Source organism: Equus caballus, chromosome 2 (genome assembly GCF_041296265.1).
Source record: "Equus caballus isolate H_3958 breed thoroughbred chromosome 2, TB-T2T, whole genome shotgun sequence".
Classification (NCBI taxonomy): Eukaryota; Metazoa; Chordata; class Mammalia; order Perissodactyla; family Equidae; genus Equus; species Equus caballus.
Window position 1 is genome coordinate 122546777 of NC_091685.1, and position 27116 is coordinate 122573892.

General features: G+C 39.2%; 1 protein-coding gene across 1 annotated transcript in view; it reads left to right on the forward strand.

Annotated features, from left to right (window-relative positions):
* The window catches only part of COL25A1 (collagen type XXV alpha 1 chain), a 435527-nt gene that overhangs the window by 331053 nt on the left and 77358 nt on the right, over window positions 1–27116 (forward strand). Inside the window, exons 11-13 of the mRNA XM_070261593.1 lie at window positions 5817–5843; window positions 7885–7929; window positions 26439–26492. Of these exons, the coding sequence (XP_070117694.1) occupies window positions 5817–5843; window positions 7885–7929; window positions 26439–26492 (126 nt within the window). The remainder of the gene's footprint in view (window positions 1–5816; window positions 5844–7884; window positions 7930–26438; window positions 26493–27116) is intronic.

The following is a 27116-nucleotide window of genomic DNA, read 5'->3' on the forward strand; positions in this document are numbered from 1 at the left end:
AACATTTTATGACTCCATTAGTGAGATTATGCGTGTTATCATTCTTCCCTATGAAACCAGACTTTAAAACGTATTTTCTTCATTTTGCCTAACTTTTATTGAATCATGGGAAAATTCTTAAAGGGGAAATAATTTTAAATGGCTTAATAATTTGGTGCTTTTATCCTCCCCTTCACAGACGGACCACCTCTTTTTTGTTCCCTGTGCTTTTTTCTTACAGAAGCCAGTTGTATATTCTTGTATCCAGAAATGACCAGCAGCTTTCAGAGCTTCAGGTTTTACTGTTAGCCATCAGGGACGGAACAGGAACTGTGTCCGCCTGCTGCTCACACAGAACATCATTTCCTAATAGCAGGCAACCAGACTCTTGCCTTAAAACACCTCCCAAGAGGCATGCTAAAGGACATTATTTAGAAACTCTGTATCCTGTTTAAGCAATTAATACCTCAATCAAATCTGTGCTAACATCGGTAGTGTCAGAAAAATTCATTAATTTTTTTCCATTCCGTGATCTATCAAGCAAGAGCCTTTTTTAAATTACAAATTTTTTTTTTAGTTTTACAAACCGGAAAGCACAGCCAATGCATAATGTTTATAGAAACATCCATTTCTTAACTGCCTGCGCTGAAGATTAACTTGGGTTGATAATTCTACCTACTGTTTGCCTAATGGCTTTCTGAAGGGCATTAGAGACCTTAAACCTACATCCACAGCCACAACACCATTACTGCTGATGAGACTGTGACTAAGATGATTTTTGCTTTGCTGTTTTAATAGAAGCCAGGAACTGAATTCCTCCACTCACTCTTGCTCTTAGAGGTAATCTAGAGGCTGTTAGAATGACTCTAACAAACACAAGCTTGAAAAATCTTGTCACTCCTGTCTTGAGACACTTTGTCTAAGGTATGAGAAAAACTTGATTTACTTTGTGTATTCATTTATTTATTCTTATAATATTTATCACAATCTAAGTAAATACCCTTGTGCTTACAAGCACTTGCAAGGCCACACAGGCACCCTCTTGGTTCCCCATCCGGATCCCCATCTCTGCTAGCTACCTGTAGCCTCCTCGGCGTTCTTGAACACACTTAGCATACGCCCACCTCTTGGCCCTTGTACTTGCTGTTCTCTTGCCTGGAACATTCCTCCCCCTCCCGTAGGCATGGCTCTCTCCCTGACCTCTTGCAGAGCTATGTCCAGGAGTGACCTTATCACTGAGACCTTCCCTGCCCCCCTAGTTTAAAATACTACCACATCTGCTTCTCCCAAGCCATATCCCCATGTTTACTTTAGCACTTACCACCTGACTGCAACTTTGTACTGGACTTGTTTATTTGTTTACTGTCTTTCTCCATTCACTAGAATGTGAAGTCTGGGGGGCATGCATTTTTGCTCATTTTGTTCACTGCTGTATCCCAGAGCCTAGCCTGACACTCAAAAGCTGTTAAGTGGATGAATGAATGAATGAACTCGAAAGGATTTGCTGAGCAATTACTATCTACCGGGTACTGTGCATGACAAAAGATACTTAGAGCAGAGAAAGAGGTAACCAGATAATTACACTATTGTTGGTACATTCTGTGAAAGGCTGTCATAGGGGTGCTTTGGAGAACAAAAGAAGGGGAGCTTACCCCATGGGTGGGGGTGCTGAGCTCTGAATTATGGAATGGGTGAAGGAGAGAATACGAGAGGAAAAAGCCCGTTGTAGGAACAGAGAGCTCGAGGTGCAGAGGTGCAGAGTTGTGAAAGTGTAGCTTATGGGTGAACTGCAGCTGTTACAAAAGCCTGGACTTTCCCAAAAGCTCTGGAAAGTCATTGAAGGATCTTTCAACAGAGGAAGGGATGAACCCATTATCCTTTTAGGGAGCTCCCTCAGGCAGCACTGTGCAGAAAGAACAGAAAGAAACTAAAAGCAGAGTAGCCCTTAGGTGGGTGTCACACTAGCTGGGTGGGAGAGAAGAGGGTTTGAACATTGCAATGCAGCTGAAGAAGAGGCTGGACTTGAGGGATGTTCTTGAGGAGCTATCTGGACGTGGGGCAGGAGGAGCGAAGGGTCCCCCTCAGGCCTGAGTACATGCTTTTGGTAAAGGCAGTCATCAATGGGGACTATCATATTTCTTTCACTTACTTGCTCATCATGTTCTACTTAATATTTTACATGATCTTTAGAAATGGAATCTAGCAGGGGTTGGGGAAAATAGGAAAGAAATCAGTGCACTATGTAATTTCTTACTTGTTAACAGTTTTTAACTTAACCTTGCATAGCTCTCCATGGTCTTTTCTGAAAGATCAAGAAAACTTGGTATAAAAGTTTATCTGCAGATAACTGATACTGTTACTCCACACTTAGAATTTTTCAAGGGCTCATTTGGTTTTTATCTTTTGAATAAAGTTCTGTCCATTATGCAAAATCCTTCAGTGAGAAAGTTCATACATTTTACATCACTCAGAACCTACATTGAAATGAGCACACAGTATTTTAAGGTTCAAATTATAGTTTAACCCTTCTGGAGTTAAATATGGCTTAATATGTCAAGATGCTATGTGTTAACGCAGTTTTTAATCTAGAGGCGTACAAAGAAATTATTTTGAAAAATAAAGGAGACCAGATTATTCCCATTTTAATTGCTGGTATACAAAGTATATGCAAATATAAAGGTGTCCACCAAGAAAATGTCTAAGAAAGGAATAATTCATTGATTAATAAGAATGACTAAAAAGATCAATTCTTTGGTTTGAAAAACTATTTGATCCAAACTTAGTAAGTCATGAGGATAACAGCAATGGAATTATTTCAGAAATCTTAGAACACTAGAAAAAATGGACTTTAATTTTAGGAACACCAGGAAGCACTAGTTTGACAAATAAATAATGGACTTAGGACATCCTTCATCCAAGTCATTATTCATAAGGACTTTTGAGCAGGCTGAAAATGTAAATAACTTTAGGAAAGATCAGATAAGCTAGTAAATGGTTCTATGGTGTTTGCCCATCGCTTTATAAATTTATATTTGTCTTAGAAACCACAAAATTAATCAAATGTAGACACCTTAACCAACTGGTAGCAACATACCCTAAGTTCAAAATCAATTTTTGAGCAGTGAAGCCTTCATTTGTAAACTTAAATTTAATGTGCACAATATCACAGTTATATAATGGCGTTGTTAATCTAAGGATACTCAAAACAGATACATATAAGCAAAATCTTGATCAATAAAATAGCTATTTGGTGTGTGTACGTGTGCATGTGTGTGTGTGTGTGTATGTGTATGTGTATACTTACTCGAATGTGTCTGTACCTTGTATACAATGCTGCTATATTCCCAGTCTCCTCCTGGTAAGGGATGACAGTATCCTTGGCCTACTACCATTTTTCCTGCCATTGAGATCAAAGGAATATATGCACATTTTTTGGTAGCTAAGAATATATCCTCGGCAACATTGTTATGAATAATCCACAAGACATGTATTAACAATTCAAAATTAATGTTATATCTTAAAAACTGCTTATATTTTGGGAGGTTAGCAAAAATCGCAGTCATTCCTAACAGTGAAGAAAAAATTTTATTTTCCTTATAGCTATCCTTTGACTTTCATTAAATATCATGTTAAAATATACAATTAATATAATTTTATGGATTTCAGAGTTATGAGTAGTCTTTCTAAATCTCTGATTTAATGTAATCATGCAACAAAGACCAAATTAGAAAATACCAGATATGTTAGTCTCTAGCTAAAACACTTGATTTAAAATGTGCCCTTCTGCTATAAAAACAAAAATTAAAATTAAAATTAAATAAATAAATAAAATGGAAAAAACAATTTGCCCTTCTTTTTGAACAAAGCATTCCCTTCCAGGGTTATACATCAGTGCGATGAAATATCCAATTTTAGTGCACAGTATTTTTTCAAGGGGCAAAGTTAGGTTTATAATGGGAAACAAATCTTTTTGAATTGAGCATGTACCTTCTCAGTCTAAACATTGAATTAATGTACTTTTCGTTATATAATTTCCTTTCTAACATCAACATTTTAAGAAGTGAAATACTCAAGAGATGCTTGGAAAAATGGAATCATAGACAATGACAGAACCCAAGTCTTGTCTTCACTCTCAGATCTCCTATCACTGAGACTTTCAAACTCTGCCTTTACTCAGCTTACCATTCACTTACCAAACAATTTAGCCAAGTGAGGAAATGATCGAACATGTTTATGTGCTGAGGGGAAGGGACTAGTAGAGAGCAGCAGGCTCTGATATGGTGCAGGGATAATTAACTGGGAAAGGCCCCTGAGGGCGGAGGCAAGGATGGATTCCAGAGTCTACTGGAAGCACTTTCCCTGGACACGAGGAGAGCCTCTTCTTCTGACGGAGGAAGGAAGTCCATGTGGGTTGGAATTGATGAGAGACATGAAGTTGGGGGAATTTTCACCTGCTAGCCTCTGTTTTCTCTGCAAAATCTAAAACAAGGAGAATTTTAAATAGAAGGAGTGAGATGAGTAGGGAGTGTGTCTGACCACACAGATGTGTCAGATAACGAGGTCGTTAAGAAGTTGGTGGGTTGAGTAAATCAGAAAGGAATCTATAAAGGTGGTATTGCCCAGTGCGCCTTCAAGAACCTAAAGCTGATTATATGAAGAAATTGTTAGTCTTCCCCTGAGGATTACAGAATAATTTATGGTTAACAGATTCTCTGAATGTCCCTAAACACTGTTTATTTTTCATTAAAAAATTATGCATGGCCAGTTCTTCCTCTAATGACCACTCTAGTGCTTTATTTAACGTTACAGAGGGTGACTGTCTGGTGCTGATTAACTGAAATGTCACACACGGAAAATAAGCTAGTTGTAGTTAAGTGTAACGGAATAAAGAACTTTTTACAGGAAATGATAGAGTATCTATAACTTTGTTAAAATTTACTAAAATTAAAAGTATTTTTGAAAGAATCAGAAGAAAAGTTCTTAATATTCTTATTTAAAACTATACATGAATAGTCAGAATTATACCTGTATCTCTTTGTGCTCTTTTCCACCATTCCAAAGCTGTACCTTGTTCTAAATAAAGCAAACAGAATCCCACCACTGACATTGTGGTTGAAAAACTGCTCGATCTCAGAACTCCACATTTCCATTTTACGTATAAATATTCCCATTCATCTTCCTGAATATTATATTCCACTCCCCCCCCCCCCCCCCCCCACCAAGTATCATAGTTTAAGCAACAGCTGACAGCATCTTTTGTTCCCTTTTCTGGTACACACTAGATGCCACAACTGACCTTGGCGTCCGATACTTTGTAAACAAGTTTTTGTGCAGGTCAATTGGCCACATTTCATAAGAGGAAGAATAGAGCAAAACATGTTTCTTTGTAATGCTGTTCAATTATTTCCTCTACCAATCCGCTGACTGAAGTTTTTCAGGTACGGAAGTCACAGAATGTATCCGTTTGCTGGGAACTGCATTGCATTTTAAGTGCTTCTAGCAGCAACATCTCCAGCCTTCCAAATGAGACTGATATGATGATAGATTTGCAGGTATTTGAAGAAACAGATGCACTGGAACAGCAAAGATTCTTTATTGTTTTAAAGGAAAAATCAGAATCCTACTGCATATGCTTAATGTTCTTCAAAAAAGAACAAGAGAGAAGAAAAGACCCTTTGTGTACTTCCAACAGAAAATTTTCATTTTCCTTGATGTACAAAACATCAGCATATTTCAGCACAGCGAGGAGAACCCTGCAGGATAGGACAGTTTTAATTGGTCATTTAACTTTAAATGGTTACAATATTATGTTAACTGGATTGTTTTTCTTTGTTTAGGGTCCTCTGGGGCCTCCAGGACAAAAGGTAAAGTATAAACACACTGTGGAAGTAATTTTCCTCCATGGCCTGATGGCCAGCAGGAGAGGCGAGTAGAATTAGCTACTGTAAGCCTTGCTGAAGAGGTCTGGTTTGTGCAATCTGCTTCCTAAAAATATAATCCTATAATGTGGGCCATTAGATTTCTAATCAACTCCATTATAGAAAATCCAATAAATCCAGAGCAGACTCTATTTTTAAGTTGTCTGCCAAATTTGTAGGTTATTGAATTTTTAATTTAAAAACTGGTAAAACAGTGTGACAAAACTCAGAATGTGGAGGGTCATTTGGCATTGCAAGTTGAGTGCATGGCCTGGCTCAAATGTTTGATTAACACATGACCATAAAACTGGCTGGAACAAAAGATGGACTTGTTGCTTGGTGGCTGTATTCCAGTGGCCCGTGAGCGTTTTCCCTCTGCTGAAGTAGCCTGAAAAGTGGCTTCCTGACTCTCATTTCAACGTTTTCCACAGTCATCAGAATTGATCATTGCCTTCTGATGGAGAGGATCCAGCAGTTCTAAAACTGGGTCAATACCGCAGTAGTAAATATATCAATAGCAGGTAGATGGCCCTTTGCCAACCAAATGTCACTAAGTTCCTATTCCCCATTACACTTCCCACCCCACTGTGGGGAAGGGGGTATTTAACCCACAGAAAACTAAAGAAAACAATTGTATTACAACAGGTGGAAAAGTGATTATTCTTTATCTTTGGAATCCATCAAAGATAGAGACTTCTTATCCCCCAAGCACTGGGCATGTGGCATCTGTTGAAACTTGATCCTACAAACCAAGCAAAAGCCAATAGGTTGTGAGACAACTTGAGTGTAGGAACACTTTGTCCTTCGCAATAATGTCTCTATTAAGCTTGGTGTGAAATTGTAAAGCTACTCTAATCCACATGCAACTGGGGTAAAATTACTGCCTCGGGCTTCAGGAAGTCCTTTAATGACCCACTCGATATAACCAGAGAGCACTGAGGAACTGGCCGTCTCAAGTTGTTTTGCATATAATGACTATATTTTTAATAGATTTTACTTTTTAGAGCAGTTTTAAATTTACAATTACTAATTTTTTAAAACTTTTTCCATGATTATTAAAGAAATTTAATATCATCCATCTATTAAGAAAAATATGTTTTCCAGTGCTAGACTAAGAATAAGCACTTTCTATTTAAAAATAGTTTCTCCAGAGCCTAAGAAGGAAGTGTACCAAGGGAAATGACATCACTATTTGAAAAATTTGTTTATATTTCTGTGTCCAGTTAAATGTCACCGATTTTCCCAGGTAGCAATCGGCTCTCTTGTTCTCAGCCCACCCCGCCTACGTCCGAGCATTCGGAGTCACCCCAGTGCGCATGTGCACGTCTGAGTGCGCGCCCGCGCACACGCACTTACCTTAATATTTTATGTACCCAAGTTGTGTTGTTCCTAGTCAGTGTTTAACATTTGTAACGTCTTTTCTATCTACCTTGGAAGACGTATTCACACTCATGTAGCTTAAACGTACTCCCCGAAAGTCCAGGGGGAAATGCTTCAAATACAGCAAATCCGAGTTTACAACATGGCTCCCTTATTTGACTAACTGTGGAACAAAGGGTGGTTATTTTAATTACCTTTTGTTTTATGGCATTTAAACTCATGAAATTCAAGACGTACTGCTACTGCTGGGCTTTTTCCAGATGGAGGTAGGCCTATTTATTTCTTAAAAGCACCCAAACTTAGAGCCATGTGGCCCTCTGATAGCTATGGATCTCAATTTATGCTGTGGATTTCTTTAAAATCATATTAGGGTTAAGTGGATATTTAGAAACATGGTTAAATTTAACTCCATAGTTTCTGGGAAAGGTTGATGGATCTGCCTACAGTGTTATATATTTGAACACAGTGGATAAGGTCTGAAAAACAGCCTCCCAGACATGTTATAGCAAGGTAACGTTATGGCTAACATAACTAATACAGTTTACCTTTAGAATTGAAATATTTTGTGATTATGATATCAATTTAATTTAATCATATGTCTCCATAGGGTTCTGTTGGAGCACCTGGAATTCCAGGGATAAATGGGCAAAAGGTGAGTTCTATGGAATACAGTATTTTTGATCATTTGGAGAGGATTAAAATCACAAAATTATTTTAGTCAGTAATGTTAATAAAAAGATTATGTGGTTATAAAAACACTACATATGGGCCCGACCTATGGCAAAGTGGTTAAAGCTCTGCATGCTCCACTTCGGTGACCCAGGGTCATGGGTTCAGATCCCAGGCTTGGGCATACTCCACTCCCTAGCCGTGCTGTGCAGGTGTCCCACATACAAAGTAGAGGAAGATTGGCACAGTTGTTCGCTCAGGGCTAGTCTTCCTCAAGCCAAAAAAAAGAGGAGAGTTGGCAACAGATGTTAGCTCAGGGTGAATCTTCCTTAGCAAAAAAACAACAAAACAAAAACAAACCCCACTACATATGCTTTTGAAATAGAGAGAAATTATGGTGCAAATGATGAGAATGTTAAAATTAGTTTAATTTTTAAAGATGCATTATGTAGTCAGAAACTCTTGGAAAATTTTCCCTTTTATTTTGGTCAGTTATATATGAGATACAACTACCTTTCTCATAAGTTTACATGGAATAGACAGAATGCTGTGTTTAACATTAATTGTGATAAATAAAATGACCTCTAGCTTATCCTTGTTGTGATGAAAGTAATATGTATTATTTCTTTTGTTAACAAAAGTTATTCTTGTAGAGTGGGTAGCCCCGTGACCTAGTGGTTATTTCAGCACACTCTGCTTTGGTGGCCCAGGTTCAGTTCCTGGGTGCAGACCTACACCACTAGGAGGCGGCCATGCTGTGGCGGCTACCCACGTACAAAATAGAGGAAGGTGGGCACAGAGGTTAGCTCAGGGCGAGTCTTCCTCAAGCCGAAAAAGGAAGATTAGCAACAGATGTTAGCTCAGGATGCATCTTTCTCAGCAAAAAAAAAAAAAGTTATTATCATAGAGGGAATCTATTGGAATCTTCTGAATCCAGAAGCATTCTCTTTTTCCTGTTAAGCAAAATTAGGAGTTAAGTAGACTTGCCAGGCTCTGGTAGTACACTTTTACTGGACTGTTAATAACAAGGAGAAAAAAGTAAAAGAAAACCAGCCCCACAGCTCTACGTAGACATACCCTTGTGCGTGTGCATGTTTACACCTGCAGCCTACTTACCAGTTGGACAAAGCCTCTGGCTTTGGTGGGTCTGGTGTTCTGTGCTCCCCAGCAGTCCTGACTGCTCCTCCGTCTGGAACCCTACAGAGACCAGGAAAGCCATGGTGGCTGCGAACGAGCCGCCAGCTGGGCCAGTCCACAGAACCAGGGAGCCGAGCCAGGCATTTCCCGTCTTCCCCACAGCTTTGGGACTGGCCCTTTGAAATCCTGCGACCCGTTGGCTTGTCTTCCCAGAGGATTTTAAATCCACGCACTCTGAGTTGAATTCTGAAATCGTAAGGAGCCCAACCATTATAGACAGAATAGATCTTAATAAATGCACATCCATTTGCTTTGCAAATCCTGGTAAAGAGAAAAGATTAACTTTCTGTTTAGAACATTGCAGATCATGGAGGAAAACAAGCAAAAATGAGAAAGTGTATTCATTCTAAGATGGATTTGAAAAGTATGTAAATTAAGGTAATATATGGAAGGGACAAAATGTGGATAGAACATAAATATTTTTAACATTGGTGAAAACAAAACTTAGACGCCTAAGGTTAATGTTTTGCCTTTTCTTCTTGGCTTCTTTTCTTTTTTCAACTCTGAGACAATCATGAAAATTTATAGAAGCCTTTAACCTGAAACAAAACAACTTTAAAACTGTCACATATATGTTTATGAAGACTGCATATTCTTTATTTTTGCAAAGGAAATATGCAATTTCCTTAGCAAGAGAAAGGAATGTGACATTTTCTTGTCCTAGTCACCAAGTTTAAATTATGTTTCAAGGAAATAGTTAATATTTGCAGTTTTATGTCTTGTTGTACATCTTTGTGGCATTTTAAAGTGTTTCCTATAAAACTAGGGAAGCTGAATGGTTCACGCCTTTATGAAGGTATCAGCAAAATGTAGTTTAAGATTGTTTTTCCTACTCCATGGAACTTAACCTAAAAGTTTGTGTATGAAATTTCTCTTAATCCTAGTCGTTATCTAACATTTGTAATATTTGCTAAATCATCTTTAGGAAAAGAAAGTACAAAAAATGCATCCCCTTCACTGAAACGGCAGGTCATTTAGACAGTAAAAACACAGTTGGAAAAAGAGTAATAATTCTATTCTTAGAGCATATGAAATGTGTCTTGGATCTCTAGAATTTGTTTTTGTAAGAAGAGAGCTTACAATGACATAATCTTTTTAAAAAGCACCTGTCTTTAAATTATCTTCAGAAAACATTTTTTTCACATTAATTTCACTTTTTCCAAAGAAATACTTTTGATGCTTAGAAAATAGTTTTCAGAAAATGGTTAAGATATTTGATTTCTAAGCCATCAGAAATACAGCAAATAACAACTAGAAAATAAAAAGATTTTATAAGATTTTTTATCTTATAAAAAAGAAAGACAACTAAACCATTTTAAGAAAACATTTTGTTTATTTTCCGCTAGAAATTTTTCCATCCATTCAAATTGACAAAATTGGTGATTCGCCTTGGCCAATAAACTTGGTGGTGACATTTTTTTTACACTATTTTGTTTTAAATATTGGTTGTCTTGACTGCTAATCTGAATATTTCTCATTTTTGTAATGCTCTTCCAATTCTTCAGATTGTATTAGGAAAAAAGACTTACATGAGCAGTAACATGGCATTAAACTCCAATCTAGCTCCTTCTCTCGTCACAGTCTATGAAGGGCTGCTGAGCATCCTTCTGTGAGAAGTGGGAGGCAGTGTGGTACGGAGGAAAGAGTATGGACTCTGTAGTCAGAGAGAGGGAATGCTTCAAGTCCTTGTTCTCATTTGCACAAGTTACTTAACTTTTCTAAGGCTCAGGTGCAAAATATAAATATAGACCTTGCAGCGTTAACTAGATAAGGTCCCTAAAGAGAACGTAATATAACAGGTGCTCAATAAATGTTACCTAGTATCTGTAGTAGTGTTAGCACACCTGGAGAGTTTCAGACCTAGGTTCACCTGCAGGCAGGGAGCAGAAGCCAGTTGAATTCATGAAAGGAAGAAAATGAGTATGCAAAATTCCACAAGAAGGTAAATTGTTTCTCTGTCCCCTGGCACTCTCTCCACTCTCCGACAGACTCTCAGAGCGCTGTCCTGGAGTGAGATGCTCTGTGTTCACCACCTCCTGTGCAGCCTCTGAAAGACTCTTTTCCTCTCTGGGCTCAAGGTGGCTTCGCCTGAAAAATGAGAAAGGGGGCTGTGCTAATTTATCTGTAGGTCTCTAAGAGATACCACAAAAGGCACCCATGTCTCATTTCCAATTTGGCCAGCTTTGAGCATCCTCTGTGCCCAATTCTGAAAGCTGTTGTTTCCATAATTTGGACTTGTTTCCAACAGCTGAAGCACTTAGGGCAGATTTGATGCTAAGTCTTACCTGAAAACGTGAAATGTTGCCCTCTTCCTCTGTGGCTAATTATATTGGACACAGAAGTTTTGTAATTCTCATGAATATATCTTGTTAGTTTAAAAGTATAATTAACATTTTATTGGTGCTTCATGATTCATTCTCCCCCCACACAAAGAGATGTATATCTGAGCATTTGTCAATTAAACCTACTTTGCAGATATACTGGAGAAGTGGGGACTTTTTAAAATAATTTTGTAGGGCTGGCCCCTTGGCTGAGTGGTTAAGTTCCTGTGCTCTGCTTCAGTGGCCCAGAGTTTCACCAGTTAGGATCTGGGCACAGACATGGCACTGCTTATCAGGCCATGCTGAGGGGGCGTCCCACATAGCAGAGCCAGGAGGACCCACAATTAGAATATACAACTATGTACTGGGGGGCTTTGGAGAGAAGAAGAAAAAGAAAAAGATTGGCAACAGATGTTAGCTCAGGGCCAATCTTTGAAAAAAATTAAAATAAAATAAAATAATCCTTTTGACAAAATAAAAATAAATAAGATAAAGAGTAAAGAATCCTTTGACAAAATAAATTGCTTCTACAATTTTTGTTTTAAAATCTCAACTCTTAATAGGTGTTACTAGAACTCTATATTTTTCTACTCTTTCCACATTTTCACATTAATTGGCATCTATAAGAATAAATCATCGTAATGACAATTTATTTGAATAGCAGTCAGCGCCCAGCACTGTGCGAATGCCATGGAAGAGGAGGTCTGGGGACAGAGACAGGCTGCCTCATAAGTCTCATTTATGTAGCCCTTAGACCACATCCTTGTCTCTTTGTTACTATAAAAATAATGTTAAAGATTTTCAAGATTAAAAACAAATTATTTTGTCTAAGCAAGCTAGAATTTCTCTGAGGCTCCAGAGTCATAGGGATTGTTTCTAAAGCAAAAGATAAATATCAGATGATCTTTTCATGTATTTTTCAAGTGTTTTCTAGAATTTATTATTTTTAAAACTTCAAAATATAGTATAAATGAAAAATTGCTATTAGTCTATCATCTGTGTATCTGTCCCAGATAGCTATGTGATTTTTAAGTGACATTAAATTTTAATTGGTTTATAGTCATGGTATTTAGAGTTCTTTTTCATCCCTTCTCCGTGGGTCTCACAGTTCTTCACTGACATTAATCCTCACAGCGTACTTCTAATGGCATTTTTATTATAAATATATTTAGAGAGCAGATAAATTGAAGCTCTGAGTCTTCCAAAGGTCAAGCTGTTTATTCAAGCCCATACAGTGGGGTATACAATGAGCTCAGTATTTTTTACTCTTGATTCACTTACTGTAACCATGAAATATGCGCTCTTTTCTTTGGCTACCTTGACTCTATCATTAGACAGTCAGAATTAAATTCCTGAAGGATTTGACTTTGTTATAGTTCTGCTTGTTTTCTGGTTAGTTAGCTCAAATTTCCTGTAGCAGAATTTACCCAGTGATGTCTTACCCAATACATGTAGGACTTTTCGATTTTAGACTTTAAGAAAAGATATTTGGAATAAATGAAGTGGTTGTTTTCTGATTCCAGACTAAGTAATTGTTCTGGGGAAGTATCTTATAGCAATTCAATCCTTTTGCAGGTTAAAGTTGAGAACAAAATTGTTTTTATTAATTTTTCTATCTGTTACAGTTAGCAGTTGTGTACATTAGAATTCAAGAATACATGATTGTTTTCTCTCTAGTAACTATAATCATAAGATGTGTTCTTTCTTCTTAAAGAAACGTCATCGTTTTCCTAATACAGAATATTTCGTATGGTCAGATCACCTCATCCTTGAGGGTGATTCATACATTCTCAGACAGTTTTGTATGCAAGCTTACTCTTAAAGAGACTTTTCACTCAATTTTACTTGTTAAGTGGAACACATGATATTTCTATTCTTTCCATAATTAACTTTAATTTCCTTTAGAGAGGAATAAAAAGTTAATTGAAAGAGGTAATTTAATGCTGGCTTGAAATAAAACCATTATAATAAGATTTTTTTAAACCACTTTCCCCCGACTTCATTTAGGCATGTTACTATAAAGTTTGATGCTAGTTATCGTTCTGCTAAACAAAAATATTGGGAAAGGGGATTGATGGGGAAAGGGAGGTGAGAGGGAGGGAACTGCTCATAGGCTGTCACCAAACAAAGAAACAACAAGGCAAGTGTGTTTGAATGAATTATGACATCATCAAGTCCACTTATTTTCCTTTTTAATTGAAAAGACACTGTTTGTCAAGGGGATCACAAAAGTACTGATTTACTAGATCTGATTAAATTGCCTGCGTAATCTGAGAAAGCTTTTTGAAAAAACTTCCCTTAAATGTATCCATTGATTCACTTACTGATTTCTTCTGCCATCCTTTCAGCCCTTACTACCAAGTGCCACGTACCACCTGAGCACTGACATTCAAGCTGTCTCTGCCCTCGTGGAATTTCCAGCCTAACTGGGGACAGGGACGTTAAATGAACAGTTATACCAGAAATCTGTTAAATTACAGTGCTGTTAAATACCACGGTGGGGAAGCACGGGGCAGCCTGGCCTGGTGCCGAGGGTCAAGGAATGCTTCCCTGAAGACGTAACTTTAGCTGAGACTTGAAAGATGGGCAGCAGTTGGCAAGGAGAAGTGAGACTATCGCTATGTTTCTGTACTTACAAATTAAATTATGGACAACCTTGGTCTTAGAATTCTGTTTCTAAAACACCATATTGTTAACCACTACAGGGTTTTGTATTCATCATTGATTCCTTTTGCTCCAAGTTTCTAACCACTAAAATATTAAATCAATATTAGCACAAAACTCGTTCTTGTATCATTAGCTCTCATCTCTAAATGATACTCTTGAATTTGAAATTTGTATTAAAAATAAGGCTGCAATGAAATATAACCTTTCGTGACAATCGAAATAGGTTAACTTTTACCCAGTTCCATTCATTTGACGCCAGGCCCCATTGCCAAGGGGACAGTAATGATGATCTAACTGTGAAATAGCATTGATGGGGTTAATTTATGAGAAATGGAATTTCTTTCAGGATCCTCATCTGTCTTCTCTGCCCAGTGCAGAGAGTAGAAGAGTATACGGTGTCTAGGAATTACTGACGTTTATTCATTGTTTGCTAACCGTCAGGCACTGCCCTAAGTGTTGTATGCGTATTGGCTTCTTATTCCTCACAGCAATCCTAGGAAGTGGGTGCCAGTCTTATCTCCATTTTATTAATGAGGAAACTGAGCACAGAAAGGGTAAATATTTCACCCAGGGTCACCCAGGTCCTCGTGGCAGAGCTCAGCTTCAAAGCTAGGCAGTCTGCTCCCGCTGCAGGGTGTGGACTTCAAGTTCAAAATATCCCAGCTCTGCTCTGCAGTATCTGTGTGACCCCAGACAAGGTACTCACCTTCTCTGAGCCTTAGTGTCTTCATTGTCAAGTGAGGACTGTCATATTTACTTCAAAGTTTAATCAGAGAAAATAAAGGAAATAATAAATGTAACTTTATTAAAAGATGTCATTAAATCAGAACAGTTTTCCTCTTTGAATTGGAGGCATTAATAACTCCATGACTCACAAACCTCCTGGGTGTGTAAGTGAATGTTAATAAGAACTATTATCTCTTTCTACTACTCTTTACTGATCTTTAGAATTCTTCTAGTTGGACATAACATCATTTACCATTTCTGTCAATAATTAGACACATTCTCTTTCCAAAAGAAAAGAATACTTTATCATACAAAGTATACATGGCTTTTTTATTAAGAACTATACTTTAGGAAAGTAGAAATTAGCTGAGTTTTTAAACTTCAAAAACTGATATCAAGAGCACAGTTTTTAAAAGGAAGGTGTTGTTGGTCCTATAACTTGAACGTCCGGCACAAATGCAGCTTCAGCTCGCTGTACTCTGACAGCTAAACCAAGGCACAGAGAGCCCCAGTTCTTTCACCTCACTGTCTTCCACGATGCTGCCTTCATCCTAATTCCTGCTTTCCTTTTGGCTGTGAGGTGGCTGTCAGTAATGCCTGGGGCTTCATTCTTTCCTACCTGCATCCAGAGATGGATGAGCCTCTCTCTTCAAATATCCAGCAGAACTTTTGAGTCCCTTTGTAGTTGGATACACACGGTCACAGCCTCTCACTTGGTCCCTTGCGAGGGGATGTCAGATGCTGATAAGCTCTTGCCACTGCACTTTCTTTTCTGGCAGCCCCAGTCACAGGGAAAGTTGCAATAAACACTGATTATCTAATTTAGAAGAGATTCTTATAAGGCCAGGGAGCTGAACAACCATGCTGTGTCTGACTTAGCCCGCTCCCAATGGACTCCTCCACTTTCCATACCGGCTTCATCCATTTGGATATTTTGTCTTCCTAAAACATAAGCCTTTATTCTTAATCGTTTTTTCCATAAGAGTACACACAGAGAACACTTTGTTTGATGTACAGAAAGGAGATGTACCACACGTGGCCTCATGGGCTCTGGCTTGTTTTGGCTGATGTTTGTACCTTTCGTAAGTTGTTTAAGAAGGAAATACTGCCTAGTGTTTCCCGAAGACCCCGGCAAGCAGTGCTGCTCTTCCAGCCTCCTTTGTCCCCCTTGTGGTGTCGCCCTCCCAGTGAGGGAGGAGTCTGTAGGGCCGAGGAGATCTGCCACTCAAAGCCCGGTCTCCCCACTTCTGGAGCATGTCCCAGGTGATCTAGACCCAGGAATCCTGCCTCAGCTTCCCTGAGTCTGCTTCCGGTGCCTGTTTTGGCCTCTTCCCCAGGTCCACATTCCCAAGGGTGGGCCACACAGCTGGTGTGTGCACCCCTAAACCTGTGGGTGGCCTTGGAGCAGCTGTGGCGGGGAGCTGTGGGCAGAGTTACGGGCCGCTCACACACAGCCCCAAGGCTCTCCCTGATGGACAGTAGGAGTGGGATTGGGAAGAGAAGGGGGATGTCAGCAGGGGCGTGGGACGGAGTCCTCTGTGTGTCCTCCTGCCTGGACCTTCCAATTCCAGGGGTGCGCTCAAGGCAGATAGTTCTTCTCATTTGTATAAATTTCCCCCAAATAAACTCAGTTTAGCTATTTTCTGTGACCCCTAAATTCCTAGTTACCTCTCTGCATTTGAATTTTTGTTCAAATTATATTTTGTACATTTCTGTCTATATTAACAGTACAAAAAACTACAATAAAAAATGTTACCAGCAGACTTATTTTTGAAATAGTCCATACCATAGTATTTTTGTTACAACTATCATATTTTCTTACATTAAATTTTTAGACCTTTGTACTTTAAAAAAAAGCATAGTGGGGGCTGGCCCAGTGGTGTAGTAGTTAAGTTTGCATGCTCCACTTCAGTGGCCCGGGGTTCACAGGTTTGGGTCCCGGGTGTGGACCTACTCCACTCATCAGGCCATGCTGTAGCAGCATCCCACATACAAAATAGAGGAAGATGGGCACGGATGTTAGCTCAGGGCTAATTTTCCTCAGCAAAAAGAGGAATATTAGCAACAGATGTTAGCTCAGTGCCACTCTCCCTCACAAAAAAAGAAAAATAGATAATGAAGGTTTGGTTACTAAGTTTAGTTATTACTTTAATCAGTTTAAGACCCATTTCAGTAAATTATCTGAAACAGAATATTTTTATTAAGTTCTCGGCTGATAGATCAGTCTATTTTTCTACTAACTAGTGTGCATATTACCAACATGGACAAAGAGATTCCAATGTTAGGGAAGGAATCTGCTGATTGGATAAAGAGGACAAAAGCCCCCTCCAGGGATGCCAGTTCCCTGATGCATAACCAGACCTAATCGCCCAGGCAGAGGGGTTTCTGTCTGCCTTTCGCCGTGTTACAAAGCCTCTGCCTCCAGGAAAGAAGCAGATACAGAAGTACTGGCTGGGTACGCAAATAGGAGCTAAAAACTGCTGGACTGCTCTATGTAAGACAGGTTGAAGCTGAATTCTGTGGATGGTCTAGGAAGGAGGCAAGGTGGGAGGAAGGTGAGATGCACGGGGGAGAAAGGAGAAGCCAAGTTCTGTGATGTGACACCTTCCCAAGGTATTCACTCCGGGACTCACAAAAGGCCTGAGGAGACTGGTCTTCTTGAGGCGACTGCTGAAGGACATACTGACTCATCTGAATCGGTCTGGGGCAAAGCAGAGATGACACGTACGGATGCAATAATTCGAGCAGGGGAGCCCAGTGAGCGGGTCTTGGACTTCCACGACCTGTGAAACTGGGACTGAGCCAGGTTTAATCAGATGTCTGAAGAGCAAGCAGCCTCCTGTGACATCTTTAGTCCAATAACAACAAATAATAATAATAAAACTAAATCTTAATCCTGTAGAGCTGGGAGAAAGCAATCACTTAATCTACCCGCTCACACCACGTAGAGTAAAAGCTGAGCCCAGAGAAGCTCCACAGTTTGCTCTGTGTCACAAGGACCAGAAGTGGAAAGCCTGGGATTAGACTGGAGGCTCCCTTAGGCCACTTTCCTACTTTATGCTAAAATCAAGGAGAAAAAAAAATCATAGAAATGAACGAGTTATTGAGACACAAGTTGCTCAGATAGAAGGAGCCCAAGATGGAGGGTCGGAAGGCCTGGGTTCTAACCTCACGTCTGTTTGCCTCTGGAAAATACCTCCCCGCTCTGAATGAGTTTCTTCGTCTGTCAAGAATGACCTGCTTAGTTCCTTTCAACTAAAAGTATTTCACTGTTTTGTGAGTGCTTCTGCTTAGGGGAAGCAGATGTTAGAGTGAGTTCATGAGGTAAATGATGACACTTGTGTGCAGTCTGAAAGGGTCTTTGGGGACCTTTGGAGGACGTGATAATTTATATAACCAGCGTTTTCCCCCCACTACTTGCCTTCCACCTGAAGGTGGTGGGTGGGGGGTGAGGAAGGAGAGACAGAAGAGGCGAAACAACTGAATACATGGAACTATTGATAATGGCCCAGTCTCCATACCCACAGCTGGAATTGTCGGGGCCTTTAGTCCACCAGGCAGCCACGCTCCCCTGGCAGGGTCCTGGAGGGGTTCCTGGCAGCCTGCCTTCCCAGGGCTTCTCCCCACACTCATCCCGCCCTTCACTCTGACTCCGTGCTCCTCTGTTCTTCAGTCGTCATGTGTCAGGTGGACCTGAGCCTGACTTGGAGCTGTCACTGCTGGGTTAACATCTCTCCCATCTTTTTCTCGGGGCCCTGCGGTAGCTGAGACAAAGAGCCATCTCCCACCACCATAGTTATGGGTCTTTTCCAGTTTCCCAGTAGAGAAAGCTCTAAGAGCTTCCTGTCTTCCTGTGGCTGTAATGGGTTTGCCTCTCGTACTCGTTCTTTCCTGAACAATTATTACGTGTACGGGACAGTCTCTAGGCACTGTGGAAAGAGTAATAGACAAAATAGACAAAGTTCATATTCTAGTGGTAGTGAGGGGGTGGGGTGGGAAAAGGGTTGCCAAATAAAATAGAGGATGCCCAATTAGATTTGCATTTCAGATAAACAACCCATAATTTTTAATATGACTGTGTCCCATTCAATATTTGGGATATATGTAACTAAAAATTACTTGTTGTTTGTCTGAAATTAAAATTTAGTTAGGTGTCCTATATTTTTATTTCCCAAATCTGGCAATCCTAGTGGGAGAGAAAGAAAAGAAACAAAAAATTATATCTTAGGTGGTAATTAGTGCAATAGAGAAAATAAAGTAAGATAATGGGTATAGGAAGGCAGTGTGGTGGCGTGGGTGGTGGGGTGGTAGAGTGGGTGCTGTGGTGGTGGGTGTGCTGTGGGGCTGGAGTTCCAGGGCAACCATAGAGTAAGGGGACATTTGAGCCCAGGCCAGAGGAGGTGAGAGAGTAAATCCCTGGCCATCTGAGGGAAGGTGGTCCACGAGAGAACCCCAAGTGCAGAGGCCCTGGGCCGGCTCCTGGTTAGCATCTTGAAACAAAGGGGTAATGTGGCTGGAGTGAGTGAGAGGGAAGCAGCCGAAGGTGAGACCTCAGAAGCGGCAGACACCAGACCACATAGGATGCCTTTGTGAGGGTTCAGCCCTTATTCTGAGTGCCGTGGGATGCCTGAGAGAACTGAGATAAGGAGCCATGTGCCTGGCTTGTTTTTAGGAGAATGTTGGGACAGTGGGTGGCAAGGAGATGGGTTAGGCAGTCACCCCTGGCCAGCTGCGTAGGCTGAGCGAGGCTGACTGCAGCTGTGCCACGTCACACACAAGGCCCTTCCCTCCCTGGCCCTGCAGCAGCCTCTGCTCCAGAGCCTTCCTCCGCTCTCCTCCCAATACACATGCCTCCATCTTGGCGGAGTTCTGTGGCGGGTTTGGACTCCACCCTGTGGTGTCTCCATTCTTAAGTCTCGCTGTGGGTTGCCTTCCGAAGACTGACTGTGCTCCTTCCCTCCTTTTAAAGGCTTTTTATCCCTCGTGTCTTCTAATAATTAAAGAATCTTATAGTTTAAATCAGTGCTATTTAGTAGAAATATAATGAGTGACCCAAATGCAAGCCACATATGTAAATTTGAATTTTCTAGTAGCCACATTAAAAAAAGTTAAAAAAAAGGTAGTATTAATTTTAATAATGTATTTTACTTAATATATCAAAAACTATCATTTCAACATCATATAAATTAATATTTCAAGATTAATAATATTCACATTAATGAGATATTTTACATTCTTTTCTTTTCCTACGAAGTCTTCAAAATTGTATTTTACACTTATATCACTTCTCAAAACCAGGCACATCTCCAGTGCTGAGCAGCCACATGTAGTCAGTGGTACCATTTGAACAACACAGGTTTCAACTCTGTTCATTTGCGAGGTTTAGCCCACATCACAGCCTTTATGGCATGGGAACAGGTGTCAGTGGTTCTAGACTGAAGGAGAACTGGGAAAATTGTCCAGGGAACAAATTGGATCAAAGAATGCGGAACTGAAAACAGTTTTCCATTTAGATTCTAAATACATTGGTGCTAGACATCTTTAAAACGACATATATAGCCAACAGCAAGTAAATTACCAATTTTATGGTTATTTGATGTATTTACTCAGTGTAAAAACCTAATGTGGACTACTCTGATTTCGTTATGGCTGTGGCTCAATTTTCGGTCTTTGATTCAAACTTGTCCTTCTCCTTTGTGCTATTTAGTACCAGGTTGTACATTTCTAAATGTGTGTGTTTTAACCATCATGTCACCAAAGATTTTGCTTCTTTTTGAATGCAATGATTGACATCTGCAGTATATGAATGGGTGGTATTTTCAATTTCAAATATGTGTAGATAACACATGTAGAAAAAACTATTTCCAAGATGTATAGTTCAGCCAGCCAACCACACAAACTCATTGAAAAGATAGCAGAGCTAAAACTGTGATATTATTGGTGTAAACTGAATCTCCCTGAAGTCAAACTTCTTAAACTGGGGGTTCACAGAAGTGTGCAGGAGTCCAGAGAGACAAGGATTTATCTAGAGCATTAATAACACAGGAAGGTTGGGGTTACGATTCTTTATGATTGTGTCATAAAATGCTACATTTCTATAAATTTCCAGGTCAAATATGTTGGTCATTTTGTACCGCCTGCCTTCACACAAGTTCATGTTCACACTTATTTGCCATTAGGGGCTAGTGTGGAAAACTAAACTAACCTAAACTAGAGAGAGAACAAATATGAATGGAGAACAGAGCTGCATCTTCCTGGCTCTGCCCCCAGCAGTTCTATCTGGAACTCCCTGTTGGGGGCCTCACTGCTTTCAAAGGGTCCTCCTCTCCCAAGTGCCATTTACACAATTGCCACCAAGGCCTCTGTGGCCCTGAGCCATAGAAAAGGACACCTCCTCCCCACCGTGACTGTCTGTGAAAGGGGAGAACACCTGCTTCTCTGACCTCACCTTCTGCCATCAGGAAGCAAGGCCCAGACCACCCAGTTTCTTAGAGAGCCATCAGTGACCAACACTGCCTATTTTTAGTCTTTATTTTGTTCCACATGCACACCAACACCATCAACTCCAGAGATAGGAGAGCAACTGTAAGACTGATGCCATGTTATATTCAATATCGCTCTTTCCGTCCACTGCTGGTCCATGTTCCTTGTAGTTATTTTCGCTTCTGTTTGGATGAGTTCTCTGCAAAAATGTAGTACTTAAAGGAAACAAATCTATTTTGGCAAGGTGAATGTGAAATTATATTATGCTAAAAACTGAAAGCTATAACTCATTTTAAATTCCTGTTTCCAGAATGGAAAACAGTTGTGACTGAAGTGATGGCAAGCAATATTACTGCTAAATGACCTATTTCCCTTTAGCACTCAATTTCATAAGAAAACCACATTCCTTTCTATCTTTAAGCATTCTTTCAAGTTGCCTCTGAATAGCAGTAACTGAAATAATTGTAAAAGCCTTGAGTTATGTTTTACATTAGAGTTCTAAAGAGTATTTGGTTTTAAAAGCAAGCAAGCAAGCAGCAAGCCATCCTTCTTAAAAGTCAGTCCAACTTATTTTTAGCTTAAATATGCAAATTGTCGTTTGGGAGTAATGCACTGGAAATAGCCTTAGAATCTAAAGTATAGGAGGGAAAACCCCACCCCTCTCTCTGCAGGTAAGATTTCTGCTGTTGTTTTCATCACTGTCTTTGGAATGCCCTCCGTACTTGTGCATATGAGGTGCATTCTGAAATAGATGCATAGATTATCCAACAAACAGGAGACCAGCTCTCCACACACACACAAAACCTAATACCCATGTTTTTGTCTGTACTTTTCTGATGTGTTTTTCTGTACATGTATATTTGTACTACATTAGATCTTAATAGAATATCATTGTAACTTTATTTGAAGAGGCCTCATGATAATAATACTTTGTCCTCATATACCAAAAAATATTAATACCTTATATGACATGTGGTTCATTCTTCATTAAGATTTCCTTTGATTTCTATTTATTATGCGTTTTTACTTCATGAAGTGTAAGAAAACTTGGCTCAAAAAAAAGTTCCATCAGGGCTGGCCCAGTGGCATAGTGGTTAAGTTCGTGCGCTCTGCTCCCGTGGCCCTGGGTTCACAGGTTTGGATCCCGGGCACAGACCTGGCACCCCTGGTCAAGCCACGCTGTGGCAGCATCCTACATAAAGTAGAGGGAGATTGGCACAGATGTTAGCTCAGCGGCAATCTTCCTCACACCCACACAGAAGTTCCATGATGTCAGTTAGATGTCCTCTTAAATTATTTATGTACGTGTCTTTTTTTTATTACTCAAAAATAGGCTTTTTAGGCACAGGTGCCTGTCATGTCTGTTTCCTCTTGATATCCCTGAAACACTCAGCCCAGAGTAGGACATATAGTAAATTTTTGCTAAGTGTTAGTTGAATGAATTAGTGCCTTCCAGAACGCCAGAGCTTGGCCTGAGTGCTCAGAGTTGTACAGCATTTCATCTGTAGCTTTCCTTTCACGCAATCTAGGAAACTAAGTTTGTACTCTAACAGAATGCTCCATAGCCTCCTAATCTAAGTTTGAATGTGTTTTTCTTGATGTAACTTATTAGAAAGGTGAAACTCTATGAGTCATTTTTCCCTTTCTTCATCCTCCCTTGATTCATTCAGGAAACAGCTTTATTCACTTTTTAGCTTTAAAATTTTGTGAGATACCTATTTTAAATTATAAACACATGAAAAAATATTTAACCTTACAAGTGATAAATGGAAAACTGAGCAACAGTAAACTCTTGTCTGTGCTTATTAAAATAGCCACAAAAGTAGTTGAATTGTGTATCCAATGCTGATAAAGTGAAAACGTAACACAGAGGGGGTACCTATAAGAGCAGATAAGACTCAGGACACTTTTGGAAAGCAATTTAGAAATATTTACAAAGGTGTTTATTTTAGTTTATCTTTAATAGCGAAAACGGGAAACAACCTAAGTATTCAGCAATTCGCACAGATTAAACGGATGACCCCACCTGACTTTGAAAGATGATAAACTATTCACAAGACAGTCAAGAAGACTGTGGGAAAGAAATGTGTGGTATAAAATAATAAAAAATCAGAATGTCAAGCTATAAGCTAACAATTTCTTGAAGATATGCAAGCATAAATAAAAAAGACTAGAAGGAAACAGGACAAGGTGAAACAATTATTATAGAGGGATGGGATTATGGGTGCAATTTTCTTGGTATCCTTTTGTGTTAAAAGAGTATTTTAACAATATATAAAATCGAAGAATAGAGATCAAGTTTAGTCCCTCGAAGTTCATATATTAAAGCGGATGTTAAGCAGATACCTGAGCAACGTTTCTCTTCTTTGCTTCAAAATCTCAGCATGTATTTTGTCCAGTTCCAGGGGCTTAACCATTTTTTTTATTATTCTTCTGGCTACCATGGTTATTCTTTGAAAGTCTAAACAGAGTTTGTATTGTTCCCTGGCAGCATCTCTTGTTTGCATTAGACCATGAGTGATGACATTAGTGCGTCCTGTTGTAGAGTCTTTGAAGAAAGCAGACTCAATAGCTCTTTTTCTGGGTGCAGAGGAAATGATAGTCCTCTTTCAGAGTGTATTCTGTTTCCAAGTTCTTACCCTTCGTTGTGTACAAATGGCATATCAAAATTTTCCTATAATGGCCATCATTATTCTAAGTCAACATTTTTGCCATTTTACCAAAGAAAGTGTAAGAGTTATGATTGTAGTGCAACTTTGTATAGGAAGCAGAATTTCTTCCAGGAGGTTAAGACTTTAGCACTTATAACAGTCCAGTATAATAGTAAAATATTTTTTCCTCTTCTATATAGACCCCATAAGCTTCACAATTCTTAGTTTATCTGGTGGGTGTACAAAAAATCATTTTTATATAAGTTATATTTAATTCAGGTTTCTATACATTCTGGAAAGTCGTTTATAAACAGGGAGTGTAAACCGAATGATAATGAGGATAGAAATATTCATCATCGGCTTTCTCCCCCAGTTTCTAGATGCATCCATTCATTCAGCAATGCATCATAGTGTTAGAAGCACAACCTCTTAAGGCAGATCATGAGAGGTCAAATATCAGCTAGAGTTGTGTAAATCTGAATGGCTTTGATAAAATCACTTTACCTCTCTATGCTCTTGTTTTTTCATCTATTCCATAGAGATAAAGATAGTACTTACCTCACAGAAATGTATGAGAATCAAGTGAGTTAATGAATGCAGAGGTCCTGGCACCTAAGAAATGTTGCCGTTATTACTAATGCACATGTTTTTGAAGCTGCGAGCACAAATATAAAAATGGCACAGTTCCTGCCCTCCAGGTAACTTAGAAAACCTTCTTTTTTGTCTTTTGAGGAAGACTAGACCTGAGCTAACATCTGCTGCCAATCATCCTCCTTTTTCTGAGGAAGACTGGTCCTAAGCTAACATCCATGCCCATCTTCCTCTACTTTATATGTGGGACACCTACCAAAGCATGGCGTGCCAAGCGGTGCCATGTCTGCACCCGGGATCCGAACTGGCAAACCCAGGGCCACCAAAGCGGAACATGTGCACTTAACTGCTGTGCTACCAGGCCGGCACTAAGTTTGCTGTGAACCTAAGACTGCTCTAAAAAATAAAGTCTATTTTTTTTAAAAAATCAAGTAAGGAGCAACTGTTTTACCCTCAGTGGAAAGAAGAAAGCTGTCCAGTAGTTGAAGCACAGGATAATGGCTTTGGGAATGTTTTTACATGAAAAAGAAATTCTGGTTGGTATAAGTCTGAGCCATGTGGAAGCATTGAGAACCAGAGCATCTTTCTTTTTTTTTCCCCGTTTTATTGAGATATAATTGACATATAACATTGTATTACTTTCAGGTGTATAACTTAATGATTTGATATATGTGTATATTGTGAAATGATTACCACAGTAAGTCTAATTAACATGCATCACCTCACATAGCTATAATTTCTCTTTACCTTGTGCTGAGAACATCTAACATCTCTTCTTTTGCCAACTTTCAAATATACAGGACAGTCTTGTTAACTGCAGTCGCCATGCACTTTCTTTCTTTGCTTCTGAGTACTTCAACGAAGTTATCCTCCTTGGAAAACAATTGCTAGTGAAGAGTCTAGAAAGACTGGTATACATCATCATCTTTCTGAAATGGGAAACTTTTCTAGCCTAATAGCCATCATCTTTTCCCCAAATGTCTGTCACTCAATGTGACAGTAAGAACCACAAGTCTGAATGTTTATTCTGATTATTTTTACAGTAAAACTGGAAAAAGAGATCCAAGCCATTTTTACTTTAGCATCGAATGTGTCTAAATGAATTAAGTAGGTCTTCAAAGATGCGTGTGTTCTTCAAGATTTAGATTTGGAAATGATCATTTGATTAAGACTGATAAATACAATCATTTAGTATTTATTTTCCTGAGCTAATGGATCACTTAAAAGTTCTCCATTAAGAGAGTCTTAGATTTTCGGGTGTATTTTCTGCATTCCACAAATGTTGATTTGATGCCTGCAGTGTACCTAGCACCATGCTAGACATTCATTTCCATTGGTAAATTGCTTCAGCTTTCCTTTTATTTTTAAGACTGGCACCTGAGCTAACATCTGTTGCCAATCTTCTTTTCTTCTTCTTCTTCTTCTCCCTGAAGCCCCCCAGTACATAGTTGTATATTCTAGTTGTAGGTCCTTCTAGCTCTGCTATGTGGGACGCCGCCTCAGCATGGCCTGGTGAGCAGTGCTAGGTCCGTGTCCAGGATCTGAACTGACAAAACCCTGGGCTGCCAAGGTTCTTGTGCCCAGGGCGCAAGAACTTAACCACTTGGCCATGGGGCCAGCCCCTGCTTCAGTTTTCCTAATGGAGAAAAGGCTGAATAAAGGAAATTAACCCTGTCATGTCCTTAGTCCCTAGCACATAGAATTCTGGACCACACAATCTAACTTGTGTTTATACTAGTAGTCACTTATTTTCTAGCTACCTCTAGAGCATTATTTGATGGTTATGTCCTCTAATGATCTACGTAATGTGTAGATTTTGTCTATTTTATTGAGTAGTATCTGTTTTTTATTTTGAGGGTGAGCCCGGGTTGCCTGGAGCAGTAGGACAGAATGGAATACCGGGGCCAAAGGTGAGTGCGAATAAAACCAAGCAGAATCATTTGACACATGAGTTTTCATGAAATTGTAAGCTATTACAATTTTTTTGTGTCCCACTGGTTTGACTTGGATGGAGTTTTTGGTCAGTAGTATAATATGCTATAGTATAGGACTTTGTGATTAATGAATAAATTATGTTTGTGATTCTCATTAGCATTAAAAATGCAGAAAAACAAATAGGATATGATTGTTTAAAATTTTTATTCTGAGATACTTAAATAACAGGAGAAAGTCTATGTTTCAAATATTACCATTGTCTTTTTACCACTTAATAACCATATTAAAACACAGGTTGTGTCCATACCGCCTAAAATTTGTGCATTATTTACAAGGCTTACTAAAGATGATGTTCACAATGCCACTGTGGCATTTCCTCAAAATTTGGCCATCTCCAGCACTTACACAACATAACCAACAAATTAAATTAAGAGCAGAATAAAGATGTTTAAAATTTAAAAATGAATATAATCTGAATTACTAAATAGAGAAAAAATGTAATGAGGAGTTTTTTTGGATTACAAGTTTTCTTTGTTACTTGAAGAACAAACGAATCTGTTAAATATAAAAAGATTGGTGACAGTTTCATTTCAACCAAA